General features: G+C 51.2%; 1 protein-coding gene across 1 annotated transcript in view; it reads right to left on the reverse strand.

Moving 5' to 3' along the window:
• SPSB4 (splA/ryanodine receptor domain and SOCS box containing 4) overlaps positions 1–16375 on the reverse strand; it is an 88184-nt gene extending 71809 nt beyond the window's left edge. Inside the window, exons 1-2 of the mRNA XM_070466675.1 lie at positions 15519–16375; positions 1364–2210 (exon numbers count right to left, since the gene is read on the reverse strand). Of these exons, the coding sequence (XP_070322776.1) occupies positions 1364–2057 (694 nt within the window). The 5' untranslated portion in view covers positions 2058–2210; positions 15519–16375. The remainder of the gene's footprint in view (positions 1–1363; positions 2211–15518) is intronic.
• Between the last annotated feature and the right edge of the window lie 1840 nt (positions 16376–18215).

An 18215-nucleotide genomic window follows, 5' to 3' on the forward strand; every position in this document is an offset into this window, starting at 1 on the left:
CAGGGGCCACCCTGCCGCCCTGGGTGACTCCCTCCTAAAATCGACAACTGCTTTTGTTACCAGGGTTTTAAGCTGGCTTCACAGGATGACTGTGTATATTAAATGAGAGAAAGCCTTAGAGGTGTCAGGAGTCAAACCCAACAGCCTGTGGGCTTATCTGCAACCTGCAAGGGAGTTCTGTTTGTCCACATGATGTCTTTAGCAGCTGCCAACTTGAAAAATGGGAATAGTTCGCACAAAATCTAGATTGCTGGGTCCTCTGGAAAGAAGTCAGAAGATTCCACAACTTTTGGCTCTCATTCCCATGAGGCAATAATCGAGAGACGCCTAAGAGATAGTTCGGCAGGAAGACCTAGATTTGAGTGTTCAGGCCCTACATACAGCAGGTATTCAATAAATGACAGTTACTATCATTACTTATTATTTATCAGTAACTTGAGTGCAAGAGATTCAAGTGCAGAGACTCTGTCTTCTACTTGTCTCTCTTCTCCTGCTGTGAACTTGAAGCTAGGTACACAGGAGACATCATTTGGCACAATCCTTACAGAGACTGGCTTCTCTGGTGGCTCAGACGGTAAAGCATCTGTCTGCAATGCAGGAGACTCGGGTTCAATCCCTAGGTTGGAAAGATCCCCTGGAGAAGGAAGTGGCAACCCACTCCAGGACTCTTGCCTGGAAAATCCCACGGACAGAGCAGTCTGGTAGGCTACAGTCCATGGGGTCTCAAAGAGTAGAGCATGACTGAACAACTTCACTTTCACTTTATAGAGACTGAAAGGTTTGTGACTATCACCGACACTTCTCAGCACTGCCCTAAGCACTGCATGTTTGTTCTTGCTGTTCCGCCGCTCAGTCATGTCCAACTCTTTGCGATCCCATGGGCTACAGTGTGCTAGGATTCCCTGTCCTTCATCCTCTCAGGGAGCTTGCTCAAACTCATGTTCATTGATGTCATCAGTGATGCCATCCAACCATCTCATGCTCTATTGCCCCCTTCTCCTGCCTTCAGTCTTTCCCAGCATCAAGGTCACTTCACATTATTATTATCTTATTTGATTTCTCATAACAACCCTGACCTAGATTACTATCATTGAGTCACTTCTGCAGAGAGAGAAACTGAGGCACACCCCAAGATCACCAAGTGAGCAGAAAAAAGTCAAGATCCAAACCCAGGAGCCTGGCGTCGGGGTCCACATCCTCACCACCAGTCCATGCCACAGGATGATCCCAAGTGCTGACCGCGGATGGGGCCTCACCTGCTTCCCCTCCCCCCATCTCTCCTCCCTCTCCAGCTCCACTAGGGACAGGCAGCCTCTGGACCCATCCCTGCCAGCCCCCCAACCCCACAGCAGGCTGCACTTACGGTCAAGGCCATTGATGTAGCGCATGGTGACTTCGCAGTGGCCCCACACGGCACTCACCACCGGGTAGAGCTTCTTGCCCTTGAGGCCACGGAAGGCCACGCCCAGGTACTGGCCGTCCACGACGAAGCTGAGTGTGCCCTCGTCCATGTCCAGCACCACGAGCAGTGAGTCGGGCAGCGCAAAGGCCTCCTCAGGCCCCAGGAACGCGGGGTAGGCCACGCCGGGCCGGTTCTTGCCGTCGTGGTAGAGGCGGCTGCGGCCCAGGTCCCAGCCCCAGGACTCGGCGTCGCTGCCCACCAGCGCGGTATAGCCCACTGAGTGCAGGGGGGCCCGCGCCGTGGCCACGCCCACCACCGCGTGCGTGCCCCGCTGCCGCGCAGGCCAGTGGATCTGCCAGGCGTGCAGGCCACGCGCGTGGCCCACCTTCCCGCGGATGCCATCCGTGCTCTGCGCCACCGGGTGCCGGTGGAAGGTGAGCCGGTCGTCATCCTTGACGAAGACGTTGAGCGAGCGGTCCTCGGGGTTCCACGCGTGCCTCAGCTGCACCGCCAGCCCCGCCGCCGGCATGTCCAGCAGCTGATCCAGTCGCGCCGGCCGCCCCGGCTCCTCTCCCCGCAGCTCGCGCTTGGCCGGCCGCAGGGCCGGCTCCCGCACCTCCACCGACTTGAGGCTCCCCGAGAGCTTCTGGCCCATGGCTCGCTGCCGGGACGGGGCCGCTGCAGGCCACCGCTACCTCCTGGGAGCTTCCACTCCCCGCAGCCAGGGATGGGCCACGGGGCTGGAAACCAGGTGTCTGGACTGGACACGCCCACAGCCTCCACGGGGCTGGGGCAGAGAACCAAGCTCCTGGAAGGAAGCAAAGGACACGGGTTGTAACAGCAGCCTCAACAGCCATCTATGCCCATGCCTTGGCTGGGCCCTGGGCATGCATTCATAATAATAACTAATGAATAGAATGATATATGACACTTATCTAGAACTCACCATGTGCCAGACACTGCTCTAAATGATTCACATTTATTAGTTCATTTAATCCTTAAACCCTCCCAATAAGACATTCATTATTATTCCCATTTTATAGATGAGAAATGCATAGGTCATAGAGGAGATAAGTAATTAACCAACGTCCCACAGTTAAGAGGGGCTGAGCCAAGATCCACACTGAGGCCATCTGGCTTCAGAGTTTGTGTTCTGCTCTTGGAGAAATCACAGGCTATTTTATTTTAGAAATAAGAACTGAGCCCAGAGAAGTTGTGATTTGCTGACGATCATAGAGAACCCCAGCGCACTTGGTCCCAAGAAACAAGCCCTATGCCCTAGGTAGGGGGAACAGGGTGCTCAAGACAGGGACCTTGGAGATGTTTAGGGAGTGGTCCATTGGTTCCTATCCTTCGCTGCCCTGGGGAGCTTAAATAGCATCTAAAGTGCAATCAGGCTTGAGAAGCTAGACACTGAGCAAAGATCCACCAAGATCACCCAGGGACAAGGACAAGGACATAAGGCAAGCATCTGAGGATAGGGTGAGGTCTCATGGTAAGGTGAATTGGAAGCAGGGTGATGAGAGAGTTGGTGTTCAGGCTCTGGAGCCAGAGAAAACTATATGTAAATCCCTCTCTCCATCTCGTAGTTGTGTGTCCACAGGAAGGTTCTCTTAGCCTCTCTAAGACGCCAGTCTATAAAATGGGGATAAAATATTCCCTCCAAGTAGTATGGGAAGCTAAGAGACATTATCAGAATCCAAACCTGAGACTCTGCCGGCAGATTTTCCTTTCTGGCTCTATCTTCTGGACATCTTGCATGTACCCCTTCCCCTTGGATGGGCAAGCTCTGTCTTTGAGCGTATAAACCCCATTAACAGCATTGACCCTGGACAGCCTCCTCTGAGACAGGACTCTGGTTTTCAGGGAGGAGAACTTGGCCACCATCACTAAGAGACCAGCCAGAGTCCAGGGTTTTTGGGGGTGTTTGGATGGACCCTGGGTGTGGGGAGAGATGGAGAGCTGAGCCCTGCAGCCCATCTAGAGCAAAGGCATGTGTCTTCCCCTCCCTGGTCTGAGAATTGCTAGGTTCAGAACACTTTCCCCTGAGACAGACCAGGAGGCATTTTCCATGCCCTGCTCTGCCTGGCCATGCCCTCGCACCCAAATAGTGGTACAGTCCCAGCCAAAGTGCCATACGGCACTGGCTGCAATAGTGTGCATTGCTTTTTTGAACCTTCCAATTTTATTCTCAGCTCCTATTTTCTTTCCTTTCTATTGTCAGACCCCAACTTCAGCTCATGCCAACCTTATCCAGAGAGCTCTGGCTAATGTTTAATCTAAGGGGATACCAGCATACGTAAAAATATGCAACACTAGACATTTCTAAGATAGCAAAATAGTTACTCCTTTTCATATCCAAAATCACCCAAAATAAAGGAGAAAGAGAAACGGGAATGCAGATTCTATCTTCAACAAAACTAGAACACATTTGTAATCCAAACCACAACTTATAAGGAAAGGCTGCCAAAAAACTGGTCAAGAGCTGCCAAAAGCAGTGAAGATCAAACGAGGTGTGAGTAAACACCTACAGAAGACAACTGTGGCTGCAGATCGCTGATAAAGATGGCAGAGTCAGCCAGTAGCTGGCACTCCCTGAAGAAGAAAAACAAAGATTCCTAATCAAGACCAATGGGTACAGGGTCTGTGGTCCAGTGATGGGATCTGCCTCTGACACTATAGAGAAAGAGGAGGATGGGACCAACAGAGAAAACTACCGTCCGCCATCTTCACAGGAAGCAGTCTGCCGGTGAGGCAGAATAGTAGAAGGGCCTGGACTGTGGGAAGCCCAGGGCTACAGATCCCTGCTGACTGGGTAGAAGCTAGAACAAATCGTTGCCACAGGCCTATGAACAAAGTTACCATGAACCAGGAAGCAATCCTGCTCTCCCAAAATACCTCATGGCATTTCCTTTACACACACTACCTGCAAAATGCTGATCAGGAAGGTCCACCTCTTCCAAAGAGAAGCAGCACATGACATAGTCAAAGATACTGGAAAAGAAAGAAATGAGGAAAAGAAAAGGAAAAAAGATGGCAAACCAAGAAAGCTCACCAGAAAAAAAAGCTGTCACAAAACAGACGAAAACTGTGACCAAATTTGTAAACTAATTTTACAATCACTTATTTCATAAGGGAGACAACTAGTACAGCCTTCAGAAAAAAAAAGATTAAATACATTTTACACAGTTCAAAGGCAACCTCCAGAAGAACTCAAAATAAACACAAACCTTCCCAATTGTCATAAAAAACACAGCACAAAATAAAACAGACCATACACGGAAAGATTTTGCTTTAAAAAGCAATAGAAGCAAAAACACAAAGACATAAAACTAAGACCAAAATCCTATACATATATATCAATGAATAGCCATAGGAAACTCCTAAAAAGAAACGATTTTAAGGTTGGGGAACAAGACAAAACCTTCAACCATATGCCGTGTTTAAGAGATACACCCAAAGCAAAGTAATTCAACAATGTTGAAAATAACAGGAAAAGCAAATATATACCAAATAAGTGCAACCTCAAACTAAGCAGGTTCTGTAAACTTATTAGGCTGCTGCTGCTGCTGAGTTGCTTCAGTCGTGTCCAACTCTGTGTGACCCCATAGACGGCAGCCCACCAGGCTCCTCTGTCCCTGTGATTCTCCAGGCAAGGACACTGGAGTGGGTTGCCATTTCCTTCTCCAACTAAAGTAATTAAGGGCAAATGATTTTAAATGAGACAAAGAACACTTTATAACAATGAAGAATATAATCCACAATTGAAGACTAACTACATTAACAACCCTAAAATTCAATGCTACCGAAAATACAAGGAAGATCAGATACCCAGTAGAGGCAGATCATTTTAATTCACCTCTTTTAGCTCATGACAGATCAAACGACCAAATTTAGTAAAAACACAGAAAAACCAAAATTGCATACTTAATAAGACAGACTTAATTTATGTATAGTAGTAGTTAGTGGAAGAAGTTTAGTTGTTAAGTCGTGTGCGACCCTTCTGACCCCATGGAGCCCACCAGGCTCCTCTGTTCATGGGATTCTCCAGGCAAGAATATTGGAGTGGGTTGCCATGCCCTCCTCCAGGGGATCTTCCCAACCCATGAACTGATCCCATGTTTCCTTCATTGCGCGCAGTCTCTTGCATTGCAGGTGGATTCTTTATCTTTGAGCCACCAGGGAAGCCAATTAATGTATATGTATTTCTAAAAGAGTTCCCATATATTAGGCCACAAATAAAACCTCACCCAAAAAGCAGAAATAATATAGAATCTAATAATACAGAAAAAAAGCTAGAAATTGATCACGAAATTATGGCTGACAAAATTCTATCTTTGGACATTTTTAAAAACTTTATTGTAAACAACTTGGATCAAAAGGAGACCTATATAGAAATTGAAGAGTATCTAGAAAATAAAATATAGAAAACATACCATATATTAGAATCTGAGGGATCCTATTAAAGTAGAGCTCAGAGGAAATCATGGCTGGTGTACTCTTATTAGTGTATGAAGAAGAGTGAAAGTATATAAATTAATCATAATAAAATCGAAAAAGAAAAAGATCTAATAAAAAAACAGGGTTTCCCTGGTGGCTCAGTGTTAAAGAATCTGCCAGTCAATGCAGGAGACATGGGTTCAATCCCTGGGCTGGAAAGATCCCTTGCAGAAGGAAATGGCAGCCCACTCCAGTCTTCTTGCCTGGGAAATCCCATGGGTGAGGTCCCTGGTGGGCTATAGTCCACAGGGTTGCAGAGTTGGACACAATTCAGCAACTAAAACACAATAAATTGAAAGAACAGAGCCTCTGGTGGTACAGGGCTATAAGCAGCTCTGTGGCCCACACAGGACATTTCTAAGGAGAATGGCTTTATCCTTATGCACACTATGCCAACTTTGGAATACTGAAAAGACACTTTTACTGGGTTTGAAAGCAGCTACTTTCAGGTCATGGAGGTCTGACTGCTTTCCTTTCTGGCCTTGAAGCCTCTGCCCCATTAGTTGCAGGTGGGGACCTCAAAAGTTGCTCTCACTGGCAATAGTGAGGTGGACACACAGCTACCCCTTTGCTGCTCCCCAGAAGACAGGATCAAAGCAGAGTGCTCATGTCCACTAATGGTCATTCACTAGGGAAAGCTAGTGACAGCACAATATAACAAAAGGCAGGGTTCAATCCCTTCCTGTCCACTGGGCCCTGCGTAAGGGCTTAACCTCTCTGAGACGCATCTGAAAAGCACTCTATGTGCTACCCTTGCCTATCTTTGCAAGGATCAGGGGAGACAGCTGTCTGGAATGGCACAGGCACCTGGGAGGCACCTGGTGAATGTTACAGTGCGTGTCCTCTGGCCTAGACATTTAACCACCTGAATGCATCCCAAGGGCTTCCCTGGTGGCTCAGCGGTAAAGAATCCACCTGCAATGCAGGAGATGTGGGTTTGATCCCTGGGTTGGGAAAAGCCCCTGGAAAAGGAAATAATAATCCACACCAGTATTCTTGCCTGGAGAGTCACATAGACAGAGGACCCTGGTGGACTACAGTCCATGAGGTCTCAAAAGAGTCAGACACGACTAAATTCGAGCGCTGCAACTTGAAAAAGCTGGTATTTCCCCTTGAAGACCCTGCACAGACAAAAATAAAAACTTAAAAAAAAAAAAAAAAGGAAAAAGGGCATGAACTAGGATTTAGCTACAGAAGCAAAGGGCAAAGTGGTTTATAGCAACAAAGGACAGAGATCAGTGTAAATGCTCACAATAGGAGGTTTTGACTTTTTCTTGGGTGCCCAGCTCCCAGCCAGATCCACTCTGCCCATACCCGTCCAGCACCCAAGTGGGACATTGCCTCTGCAGTTCTCACCCCTGAGAAGTTCCAGCTCCTGCAGTCTCCTACAATTGTGATTGAACTAACAAATGAATAAAAGAGGGGCTGAGTTACTTGGGCTTATTCCCATGGAAGCTGTCAGAGGCAGAGGTCAGGATCAGCATGACCAGCTAAAGACAGGGCCAAGGCCTGAGCTGGGAGACAGAAAGTTACTAATGCAAAGTCCCAACCTCTAAACCAGGATGACACATCAATCTTCATGTCTTTGTCCATGCACAGTTTGGGCCCCAGACCTTCCTTCCTCGCCCCCCCAATCCTGCCTGAGAGCCTCACCTCCTCCAGGAAGCCTGCCCTGATCCTCTGGGCCTCTAGGTGCCTGTCCCACCTCTCTGTCCCTCCTAAGTCAGCCAGGACTTTCTGGTCCACTATCCTGGTTTTTTTCCTACCTCAAGGGACATTGCTCTGGGGACAGGAAGCTTCCCCTGGGCTTCTTCACAACCTCCTCCACTCCCCAAGAACATATACAAGCACGGTGCTTTGAAGATAGGGCAGAGTATATGTATCGTGTGAAGAGGAGATTCTGGCCTTCAGCAAAGTCTCGCTTTCTGTTCTCTCTAGAGGATTCAGCAGGAAAAGGACCAGGGCTGGAGTCAGGAGATGGGAACATGGGGCCTCGCTCTCCACTAACACAGTCACCATCTCCGAGTCTCTGATCCTGGGTCATATCCAGTCTGCCCCTTGTCAGATACTGCTGTGCTCCCTTCCTGCTTCCAGCCCTCATCTATTCATTAGACAAAGACTTGGTGGATGGCTGCCATGTGCCAGGTTCTTTACTGCTGAGAGCCAGGGGCATGTAGTAGTGGCCTAGTCAGGCTCAGGCCCTGCCCCCTCTCTCCAGCCAGAGGGAGTGAGGGCTTGTCACATTTCTCCTCTCATCTTCACCACAACACGTGGCACCGGACTAGGCATAGATGAGATACAACAGGGTCTAACTTCCTGGTAGGAGTAACATCAGCTCTCAACCCAGCAAGCGGAGGGCATACTGAACAGTGCCTCCATCACATTTCCTCAAACCAAACTTAATTTCTTAGACCATGCTTGAATGGGGATGCTTAATGACATTATCCGGAAGGATCCTCCCCGGGGCCTCAGTGATGGCTGAGCAAGAAAACAAAAACTCAAATTGTCAGTTGCCCTTCCCAGGACCCTGGCGGGTGTTGCAGCCCGAGAGGGAAATGAGGAGACAACAAAGCGTTGATGTCGCACTTTGTAAGGAGCCTTGGCTGTTTGCAAAATGTGATACTCAAGTCTTCAGAGGCCCAGGACCCCAAATCCCATTCTTGGAGTCTTGTCTGCTGGAGTTAGTCAGGCATGGGGTCTGCCGGGAGACAGGACTGCTGCAGGATTGATGATGACTGGGTGAAACGCCCTCCCCTCAATGTGGCCTCTGGCTTTGGACTTGCTAGGGAAGGGGTTGGGGGTGGATTTCATTCCTTCATTTAACCAGCAGTAACCATGCCTGTCTGGAGATCTGAGGCTTCAGGAAAGTGTAAGACCCAATCACTTCCTGTCCAGGAGAGCTCAGAGGGGTCAGACTCAGTGACAAGTCTCAATAACGACAAGGTCTATAAAAAGCAGTGTAGTTTGATACCACTTAAATCCCTATAACAGACTGACTATTGTTTTCAAACATATATGACAGCCCTTGTGAAATGCAAAGCTGATCTAATCATATTCCGTGCTTAAAGTCCCCCACAGGCTCTCCAGGGCTTTCAGGAGAAAGTACAAACTCCTAACCCTTGTCATTGTTGTTGTCTAATCCGGCTAAGTCATGTCCGACTCTTTCATAGACTGTATGAAAGTCTAAGAAACCCCAGGCTCCTCTGTCCATGGGGTTTCCCAGGCAAGAATACTGGAGTGGGTTGGTTTCCTTCTCAAGGGGATCCTCCTGATCCAGGAATCAAACTTGCCCTCTCCTGCATTGACAGATTCTTTACCACTGAGACACCAGGGAAGCCCCTCCTAACCCTTCTCCCCACAAAAACCTCACAGTATTTTCCTGGCCCATCTCCCTCCATGAAGCGCCTCACAGCAGCCCCACTAAGCGGTGTGAGATCCCCCACAGGCACCACAGGGGCCCACACACTTGGGTCCTGAACCCCTGCTGCCTTCACCCGTTCACTCTCCCTTGCACACCCCTCTCATATATACTCACCTGGGTAATTCATTCAACGTGGGTATCAGTGCCTCTGGGGAGCTCGTCATCCTGTGCCCCGAGAGCCCCTGCACCTGTCTCCATCACAGACTTATCACTGATGTTTCCTCAGCTGCCCCCCCTCCCTCTAGACGGGAGGCAACTCAAGAGCAGGGGCTGGGTCCCCCACCAGAGTCCTCAGGGCTCTGCAGGGCTCTGGCTCAGAGGGAAGTTGGTAGGCGCGAAAGCATGAACAAAGAAATAAAAGCAACCTGCTGCCTCGGAAAGAGCCTCCGCTGAGGCATGACTGAGAGAGCAGAGCACCGTGAGCTTGGGCGAGTCAATTACTCACATCTTCAGCCCTCAATTTTCACCTCTGCCTAATGGTGCCAATGGTACCTACTTGGACCTGGTTCGACGGGGATGTTCCTAAGATTTTCTTGGTATAAACATTAAGCAAAGAGGCTATTCTATTAAAAGATGTTCATTGAGAGTGAACCTGCTAAAAGTGAATGAGCTAAAGAAGCCCCAAGCTTTTATTCACTGGCGTCCATTAGCTTTTTTCTATGTAGACATGTGCGGAGCTCATGCGACACTTGACTGGGGCAGGCCCTTTCTTACCAGGAGCTCACAAAGAGCCATCTGTCCAGCTCCAGGTGGAACCGTCTCACGCCCGTCCTCCGGGAGCATGAATCAATGAGGCTTCCCTGCGCCTCTCCTTCTTGTGGGGTTTCCATGGGAATCCTCCCACGCGTGACAGAGCCAGGAGCCCCCAAGGCGGAAGCTCAGGCTGTCAATCAGCAAGGAGTGCAGGGGATGGGATGAAGAAGGTTTGCTAGGAAGTGACCAAGCCAGCTTGCTCTGCAAGGTCATTTGAAAGAGACACACCTCTAGGGCAGCGAGGCCAGAGGCCCTACATCCAGGTGCCTTCCTGGCAGGGTCTGCCCCTGCGCCACAAGCATGTGTGGGTGGCTCTGTGGGACAGCTGGCCTCTGTGAGGCTGCGGCAGACCTACCTAGGAGAAAGCGGCTGGGGGTGGGTGAGGCATAACAGGACCCTCAAGGAAAAACTTCAAGGAAGAAAACACAGTGACCTTCAAGTCTAGCCTGTCATTTATCTCCCTAACTGAAACTTTGCTCGCTTGATTGTCTGAAATCTCAATGCCTGAATGAAAATGGAAACTGTGTATGCCTCAGGCTTGGTCTAGGAGGTCATAATAGGTACCTGCCGGAATTTCTGAAGGTTCTTCTGTTAAGCTTCAGGTGTCTCTGGGAGCATTTTTTTTTTTTAATTTTTTTTTTCTTTTTTCTGGGAGCATTTTTGAGATACTGAGGGTGGGGGGGAGCGACTAGAGAGGCAGAGGGGATGGAAGGAAGTGGGGAGACAGGGAGACCCAGAGAGAGAGAGAGAAGAGCCCTAGGGAGCAGGGAGCCACTACGGCCCCAGGAAGCCATGTGACATGGCATCTCACAAGATGTGGCTGATGGGCGAGACGTTTCTGTGGACAAAGCCACAGACTGGTTTCTGGAGAAGGCAGAGCTCCAGGCTCACCCATCAGTGACTTTTCACATCCCTGAAAGCCAGGTGGAGGACTTGGGAGCGGCTCTGGGCCCCTCCTGCGCACACCAGCGCATGGAGGTGCAGAGCTCCAGGCAGTCTCCTGCAGCCTTTCTGCTCCAGGGTGCACCTGGCCTGCCTCACAAATGGGGCTCCCCCACTGCTGCCTCTTCAGTACTGCTGCTCCCTCTCTGCCTGCCTCTTCTCTCGTGACTGGCATTCCCAGCCCTCTGCGGATTCTCTCAAACTGGGTCTCCAGCCCTGCTCTCTCTCCTCAGCACCAGACCCACCTACTCGGAAGCCTCTGGCCACCCCAGATCACCCCAGACTAGCTGCTCCTTCAAACGACGCTGTAAAGCCAGGGGGTCTCTTTCCCCGTGGGCACGCCCACCCATTCTAGATAGCGAGCAGACATGGCGGCTTAGGGGCTGCAGGCACCTCAGAATCTACACGCCCAGGACTGAAAGCAGCCTCTTCCTTCTCTGGCAAACCAGGTTCCTCTCTGCATGGCCTCTTTTCTGCCGGGGATCTCCCTGTCCCTCGGGCTCCTTCTGTGCCTTTGGCTCTCCCTCAGTTCAGATCTTGCCTGGATTACTCCACGGGTCTCCCGGTGGTCCCCCAAGCCACTATCCATGCTGCCACAGGGTAAATCTGACCGAGGCATCCACTCAGCTTTTGTTCAGCTCTCCAGGCGGCTTCAGCAGGGAGAAGCTGTACTCCTTTCCTGGGTACTTACGAATCCCCAAGACCTGTCCTTGCTTACCTCTCCCATACCAGTCTACCAGCACAGCCCCCGTCACAGCAGTCACAGTAGACTCCTCTCACAAACCCTATCCTGCCCATCCTTTCACCTGGGAGCCTTCTCACCTCCCCTGGCCTCCTCATACTTCCAAGTCGGGCTGGGTACCCTCTGTGGCATTCCTCCGTTGCCCTGTGGCCTCATCCTGCACCCCCCGCTGTCTTCTGTACCATGGGCTCTGTTTCTTGCCGGCGAGGCCAGCGCCCGCCCACCCAGCCTACCTCCTACCAGCACCTGCTACCTCTGGCTGCATTGGACTGAAGAAGAAACTTCCACTCCACACCTCTTGTACAGTTTGCCTTTTTAACAACAAACATTGTTCTCTCATGATTAAAGTACACATGTTAAGTGGGGATTAACACAATATGTATAGCAAAAAAATCACACGCAGCCCACACCGCCCAGGAAAGTTCTTCTGAGGAAGGTTCACCACACCTGATTTGGGTCTTCGATTCTCTCTCCCAAAGGACTCTACAGAGATGACTTTTTCCTACAGCTTCAGAACAGATACCCCCTGTGAGCTTTATTTATGGACCATATTTTATTCAAAATATTTTATTTAAAATGTGTTGCTGGCGACTTCCCTGGTGGTCCAATGGTTAAGATTTTGAGCTCCTAATGCAGGGTACTGGGGTTCAGCCCCTGGTTAGGGAACTAAGATTCCACATGCTGCAACTAAGAACCGGTGTCAAATAAGTAAATAAATATTAAAAAAATAAAGGACTTCCCTGGTGGTGCAGTGGATAGGAATCCACCTGCCAATGTGGGGGACACAGGTTCGAGCTCTAGTTGGGGAAGAGACGCCAGGGAGCCACTAAGCCTGTGCGCCACAACTACTGAAGCCAGCACATCTAGAACCTGTGCTTTGCAACAAGAGAAGCCACTGCAGTGAGAAGCCCATGTACCATACCAAGAGTGGTCCCCACTCTCTGCAGCTAGAGAAAGCCCGCGCAAAGCAACAAAGACAGGGCAGCCAAAAACAAATAATAAGTAATTTAAAAAATAAATCAAATGTATTGCTATTTTATTTCTTATTGTTGATCTTTCTTGCCAAGTATGTATGGTTATGTTCACATAAGTTGTGTGTATGCACTTATGTATTTAGTTTTTTAAATGACTCTGAGGCAGAGACGTCTGGTAACTTTGCTTCAGGTACCTCCACACCCCCTGATTTTCTGCACCCAGTGGCCTGTTCTAACTTCAAGGTTGCCTGAGACCCTTCCTTCCTGTACCAACAAAGAAGGGACCCTTGAAGAACCTGACTATGTAACCACGTCAGGCATCATTCTCTTGGGGAGAATCAAGTAGCCCCTGTAGGGTGAATGGAACTAGATCTTTTCCCAAAGAGGAGGGGAATTCAGTACTGGCCCAGGTCTTGGCTACTTTCTGGAGTAGAAGTGAAGCTCCCCAAGGACAGGCCTGTCTAAGTGAGGAGGAGCCAGGTTTGATAAAAGCCAAGGAAAAAGTCTTTGAAGTGTTGGAGCAAAGCCCAAAAGGTCAGGGGGTGGAAGTTAATAAGAGAGGAAAACAGTGAGAAAGGGGTGAAAGGGGGCAGGAACCAGACCTGTAGGTCTTTGGAGGCACTTTAATCTTACTCCTGGGCAGCCTCGAGGAAATTCTAAGACTAGGAGGGATTTGATCTATCTTATATTTTTAAAAGATGTTTCTGATAAATGATTATTATTTGCTAATGTGATATGTGAAAATTGTCTTGTAGTTTGAACTTGAATTTTTCTTATTGAGTGAGGTAGAGCAACTTGTCATGTGCTTGTTATTTCAGTTTTACTTTGTGCATGTGAACAGTGAATAGTCTTTTTCTTGTTGACTTGAGAACATTTTTACACATTAAAGAGATGAGCCCTTTGTGACAGGAGTGACCATTCTCCCAGTTTGTTATAGATCTTTTCATTGTTTCTGGTGATGTCCCTGTAAATTTTCTTCTCATATAACTAAGTTTACCAGTCTTTTAAGCTAATATAGAAAGAAATACAGACTGGAGAGATATTTTACTAAAATGGTTTGGTTTGTTGTTGGCCCAAGGTGGCTTAAATTCCTTTTATTGGTACTTTTAAAGGAAGTTTGTAAAATGGAATCTATCAGAGGGTTATGTATCTCAGGAGGATGGTGTCTTGTGGCAAACATCTTTGTATCAAGCTACCAACACGGTGTCTTTCTACAAACTCCATTAATCAGCAGCACTTCTTGAAAAATGGAGTTGTGGAGGATGAACAGGGATCCCCCATCAGTCTCAGTGACAGAGACTGCAGAATTGAGTTGGAGGAGAGGGGCATCAAGGGGGAAAGAGAGGGAGAGGCCGGAGAGGTGTGTTGCAGGGGCGCTTCTTCCTTAGGTGCAATGACCGCCTGGAGGGGGGAAGGGCGGGCAGCTCCTGTATTCTCCTTTTAATAGCGTTTCCCCCAAGCTCAGGCACGTCTTCCTGATTTATGCTCATTGATTGCAGGGAGACGGAAGGTGCATGGAGGATGGTGGCTCTGATTCCTAGAGAGGAGAGAACTCCTACCTTCAACCCCTAAACTCCCCCAGGAGGAGGCTGGGGCAGACTAGGAAACTGAGCTGGGAAAGATTAGAGTACTTGTCCAAGGTCACACTGCGGGCTGGTGGTGGAGGCGGAATTCGAATTCAAGCCTTACTCCAGAGCCGAGAGCTCTCCATCTCCTAGCGCTAGCAGCCCAGAAGTGCCTTCCTCTCTCTGCCAGTCCGCAACAGCCCATGCTCCTCCATCCCGGAGGCGGGAGCGGCCACTCCCCCACCTCCCCCCAACCACTCTTCTCCCTTCAGGGAGAGGTCCTGGGCTCGGCGTCCCCTCCTGGCTCCGAGCCCGTGGAGCGTCTTGCGCTACCAAGGCGGACACAATTGCCGCGCTCAAGGCTCTGGCCTCCTCCCTTCTTCCCAGACCCCAGCCCCCTCCCCTGCTCGTGACTCACACTGCACGCGACCCCGTCCCTTCCAAAGCATCGCCAAGTTTGTCTCCAAGCAAGGCCAGGAGCTGGCCCCAAGCAGCGCTCGGACCGGGCGACCAGCCTCACTATCCAGCGTCAAGAGTAAACAGCAACAACAGCCCCCATTTCACCAGTGCCCACTGCGTGCCAGGCGCTTGACTTCCATCGCTCTGAACTCCCCCCGCCCCCCAACCCGGACGAACAGACTCCTGGAAATTACTGTCCCCAGTACATCGACGAAAGAACGGCCGCAGCTCCGGAAAGTTGGATGACACGCTTGGGTTCGTACAGCTAATAATAAGCTGGCTAACGTTTGATCGAGTGGTTCTTATGTGTCAGGAACAGGTCTACGTACGTTACGAGGACCACCCCATAGATGCTACTAAGAGCCCTATTAAAAGGGTACCATTATCATCCCCATCCTACGGATGAGGAAACGGAGGTTTGGCGTCTTGCCCAAGGTCACTCATTCAGTGAATGACAGATCAGGGACCTAAACCCAAGAAGGGTGACTGGGGCGGGGGCGGGGAGGTTAGTTTTTTTGTGGTGTCTCCATTACGCAGAAAAGCAGCGGGCTTCGAACCTATGACACCAGGGGCCGGCCCCAAACGCCTAAAGGCAAACCAACCAGCTCGGATTGCCACAGCCCGCAGAGAGGAATTCCCGGGGATCTGGACCGGACCCACGCCAGGAGCGCGGACTGTGGCCGGTGCCGGCCCGCACCAGGTCCGCGCGGCCAGACCTCGGCTCCCGCGCGCCCCTTACCAGAAGATGGAGAATACTCACCATAAAAGAGAGGGCAAGCGCCTGCCCTGGAGGAATCGCCAGCGCTGGCAGGTCCTGGACTCCGAGGAGAGGCGTCTGCGGCCGCTGCCACCCGCTCAGGGGCGCCCGAACGACCCCGAAGATGCCGGCTTGTTCCCAGGGGCCAGGGGCGCGTCCTCACGGCTCGAGCCCTGCAGCAGCGCCCCCTCTGCCCGGCAGGGTGGCCCGGAGTTGGAGCGTTCTTGGGGAAGTTGGCGCTCCAACGCGGCGGGAGGGCGCAGGGGGTCGGGTGGGAGTGGGAAAGCGTCTTTCTGCGCGGATCCCGGGGGCGCGCCAAGGCCCGCGCTCCAGCGGTTCCTAAGCTCCGCGCTGGACCTGGAGGGCGGCGAGTCCCGAGCTCAAGGCGCACGGGCCGCGCCTCTGCCTCCCGCCCCTAGCGCGCCCGGCGTCTTCCCCCTCGCCCTGGGCGCGCGCATTGGTGCTCGAAGCTGGGGCCCGGGTCCGGGCTACGGTGCGCTCATCGCCCTCCCCAAGGGGCTGGGCGTCTTTGTGCGCCGGGCGCGCCGACCGCCGCGGCCAGCTCTGGATGCTGCAGCCGCCGCCGCCGCCGCCGCCGCCTCCCCCTCCTCCTCCGCCGCCGCCCGCTCCCCGCCTTCCCGGCCGGCCCAGAGGCTGCAGCTGAAAGCCGATCCGGCTGAGCTCATCCCTGAAGGCCACTAATCCAATAGCCGCGGAAGGCGCGGCCGCCGGGAACGCCCCTTCCCCCACCATCCCGCGCCCCGGCCCGTCCCAGCTCGGGCCGCTGCCGGCGCCGCCACCTTTCCGAGGCCACCAGCTGGCGGGAGAGGGAAGTGGAGCCCGCGCCCGCGTGCCGAGTCGGCGCGGTCGCCATTCACCCGCTCGCTAGCCCGCGAACTCGCTCACTCACGCACTCATTCATGCGCGCCCCCCCCACCCCCATTCATTCAAGCGCGCCGGGAGCGCCAGGGTGGGTGCCCCAGAGCCGGAGGAGACACGCACAATCATTCGGCAGCTTTGCTGTCTTTACCCAACTTGTGTGGGAAATAGCAGCCGGGGAAAGAGCATGATTTAATGACCTCTTCCTCAGGAGCGTGTCTACACTTTATTTTTTTAAGATCAGATTCCAGCTTATCTTCTAAAGTCCAATTTCATACCTCTCCTGCTTCTCGGAGGCTTCCCCCGACCACTCGCGGCGCAAAGAGGTGTTTCAACTCTGCCTGCTGCCAGGACTGAAGGTGGGCCGCCCCATTGCCCGCCTGGAGCAGAGGAAGAGGGCGTGGCCAGAGCGGAGGCCAGGAGGGTGCCTGTTGCATCTGTGCTCTCTCTGGAAAACTGACAGTTACTGGTCTGGGTGCCTTTTGTGCTCCCAGAGGTGAGCTGAGTTCACTCCCCAATCATCTGTTCTGACCTCAGCCCTCTCTATACCGGATACCAAACGGCCTAGGTGCAGAGTGCCGGCTTATCTGGGACAGAGACAAGTAAGAGGTAACTCAGCCTAGGGAAACAGATGGCAGCTTTGGGGCTCCTTTTTCAGGAAGGGCAATCTGGAAATGCTTCCTAGTAGCGGTGGCTACATGAATTAGCCCTGTAGACAGAGGGACAGGGTGGTCATCTGTCTAGGTACCTATCACAGCATGGAGCCTATGGTTTGTACGGGAGTGTAAACGATAAGTTAAGATGTGGTTGGAGGGATGGACAATGGCTAGGGTCTTGGAAGTCAACTAGAGTTTGATCTTTCCTCAAGATTACTTGAGGCCTTTAGTGGTTCAGACAGTAAAGCGTCTGTCTGCAATGCTGGAGACCCGGGTTGGATCCCTGGGTCGGGAAGATCCCCTGGAGAAGGAAATGGCAACCCACTCCAGTACTCTTGCCTGGAAAATCCCATGGACAGAGGAGCCTGGTAGGCTACAGTCCATGGGGTCGAAAAGAGTCGGACAGGACTGAGCGACTTTACTACTTTACTTAATCAAAGTAATGCTTTATCAGATTTACATTCTCCAAAGATCTCTCAGCGAAGTGAATGGATAGAGGAAAGCAAGCTTGGAACTCCTGATACAGTCCAAGCAAATGACGACACTTCACAAACCAGGTTAGCCATTGGTGGGACAGCCAAAGGGGGTATTGATCAAGTATTTATCACACTGATCCTACTGTTCTGTCATTGCCTGTTTGTATGTGTCTCCCTCCTAAAGTTGTGAACCTCCTCAAAGGGCAAGAATGCTTTTTATACGTGTCTGAATTCTCTATACCCAGCCCAGAACAGATGTTGAATAAATGTACTTTGAATTGACCTGAGTGGCATTCTGACCTGCACTCACATTTACTGTATTTGGGGCAGGGGGGGGTCTCCACAGCAGTCCTTTCTATCCCCCATCAGGAAACTCCTGGAGCACCTACTCTGCAAGTTACTGAGGAGGCTATGGACACAGATGAGGGGTGAGAAAAGAAAATTTTGGGGAAAAGATACAGAAGCCAAAGGGAATTGAAAGATTTTCAGTGGTTTCTCCACCTGAACCTAGTCTGGCTGACAGGGTAGGGGAGGGAGGCATATGCCCATCACTTGCCCTCTTTGCTGGGAAATATCACAACAGCCTCAAGCAAGATAGGGAATAAACAATGGTCACAGTTTGAGAAACTAATTGTTCCCTGGAGGCTCCAGATAGGTTCAACTTGCTGACCTCTCCAGATGTGCCTTAG

This window comes from Odocoileus virginianus, chromosome 4 (genome assembly GCF_023699985.2).
Source record: "Odocoileus virginianus isolate 20LAN1187 ecotype Illinois chromosome 4, Ovbor_1.2, whole genome shotgun sequence".
Taxonomy (NCBI): domain Eukaryota; kingdom Metazoa; phylum Chordata; class Mammalia; order Artiodactyla; family Cervidae; genus Odocoileus; species Odocoileus virginianus.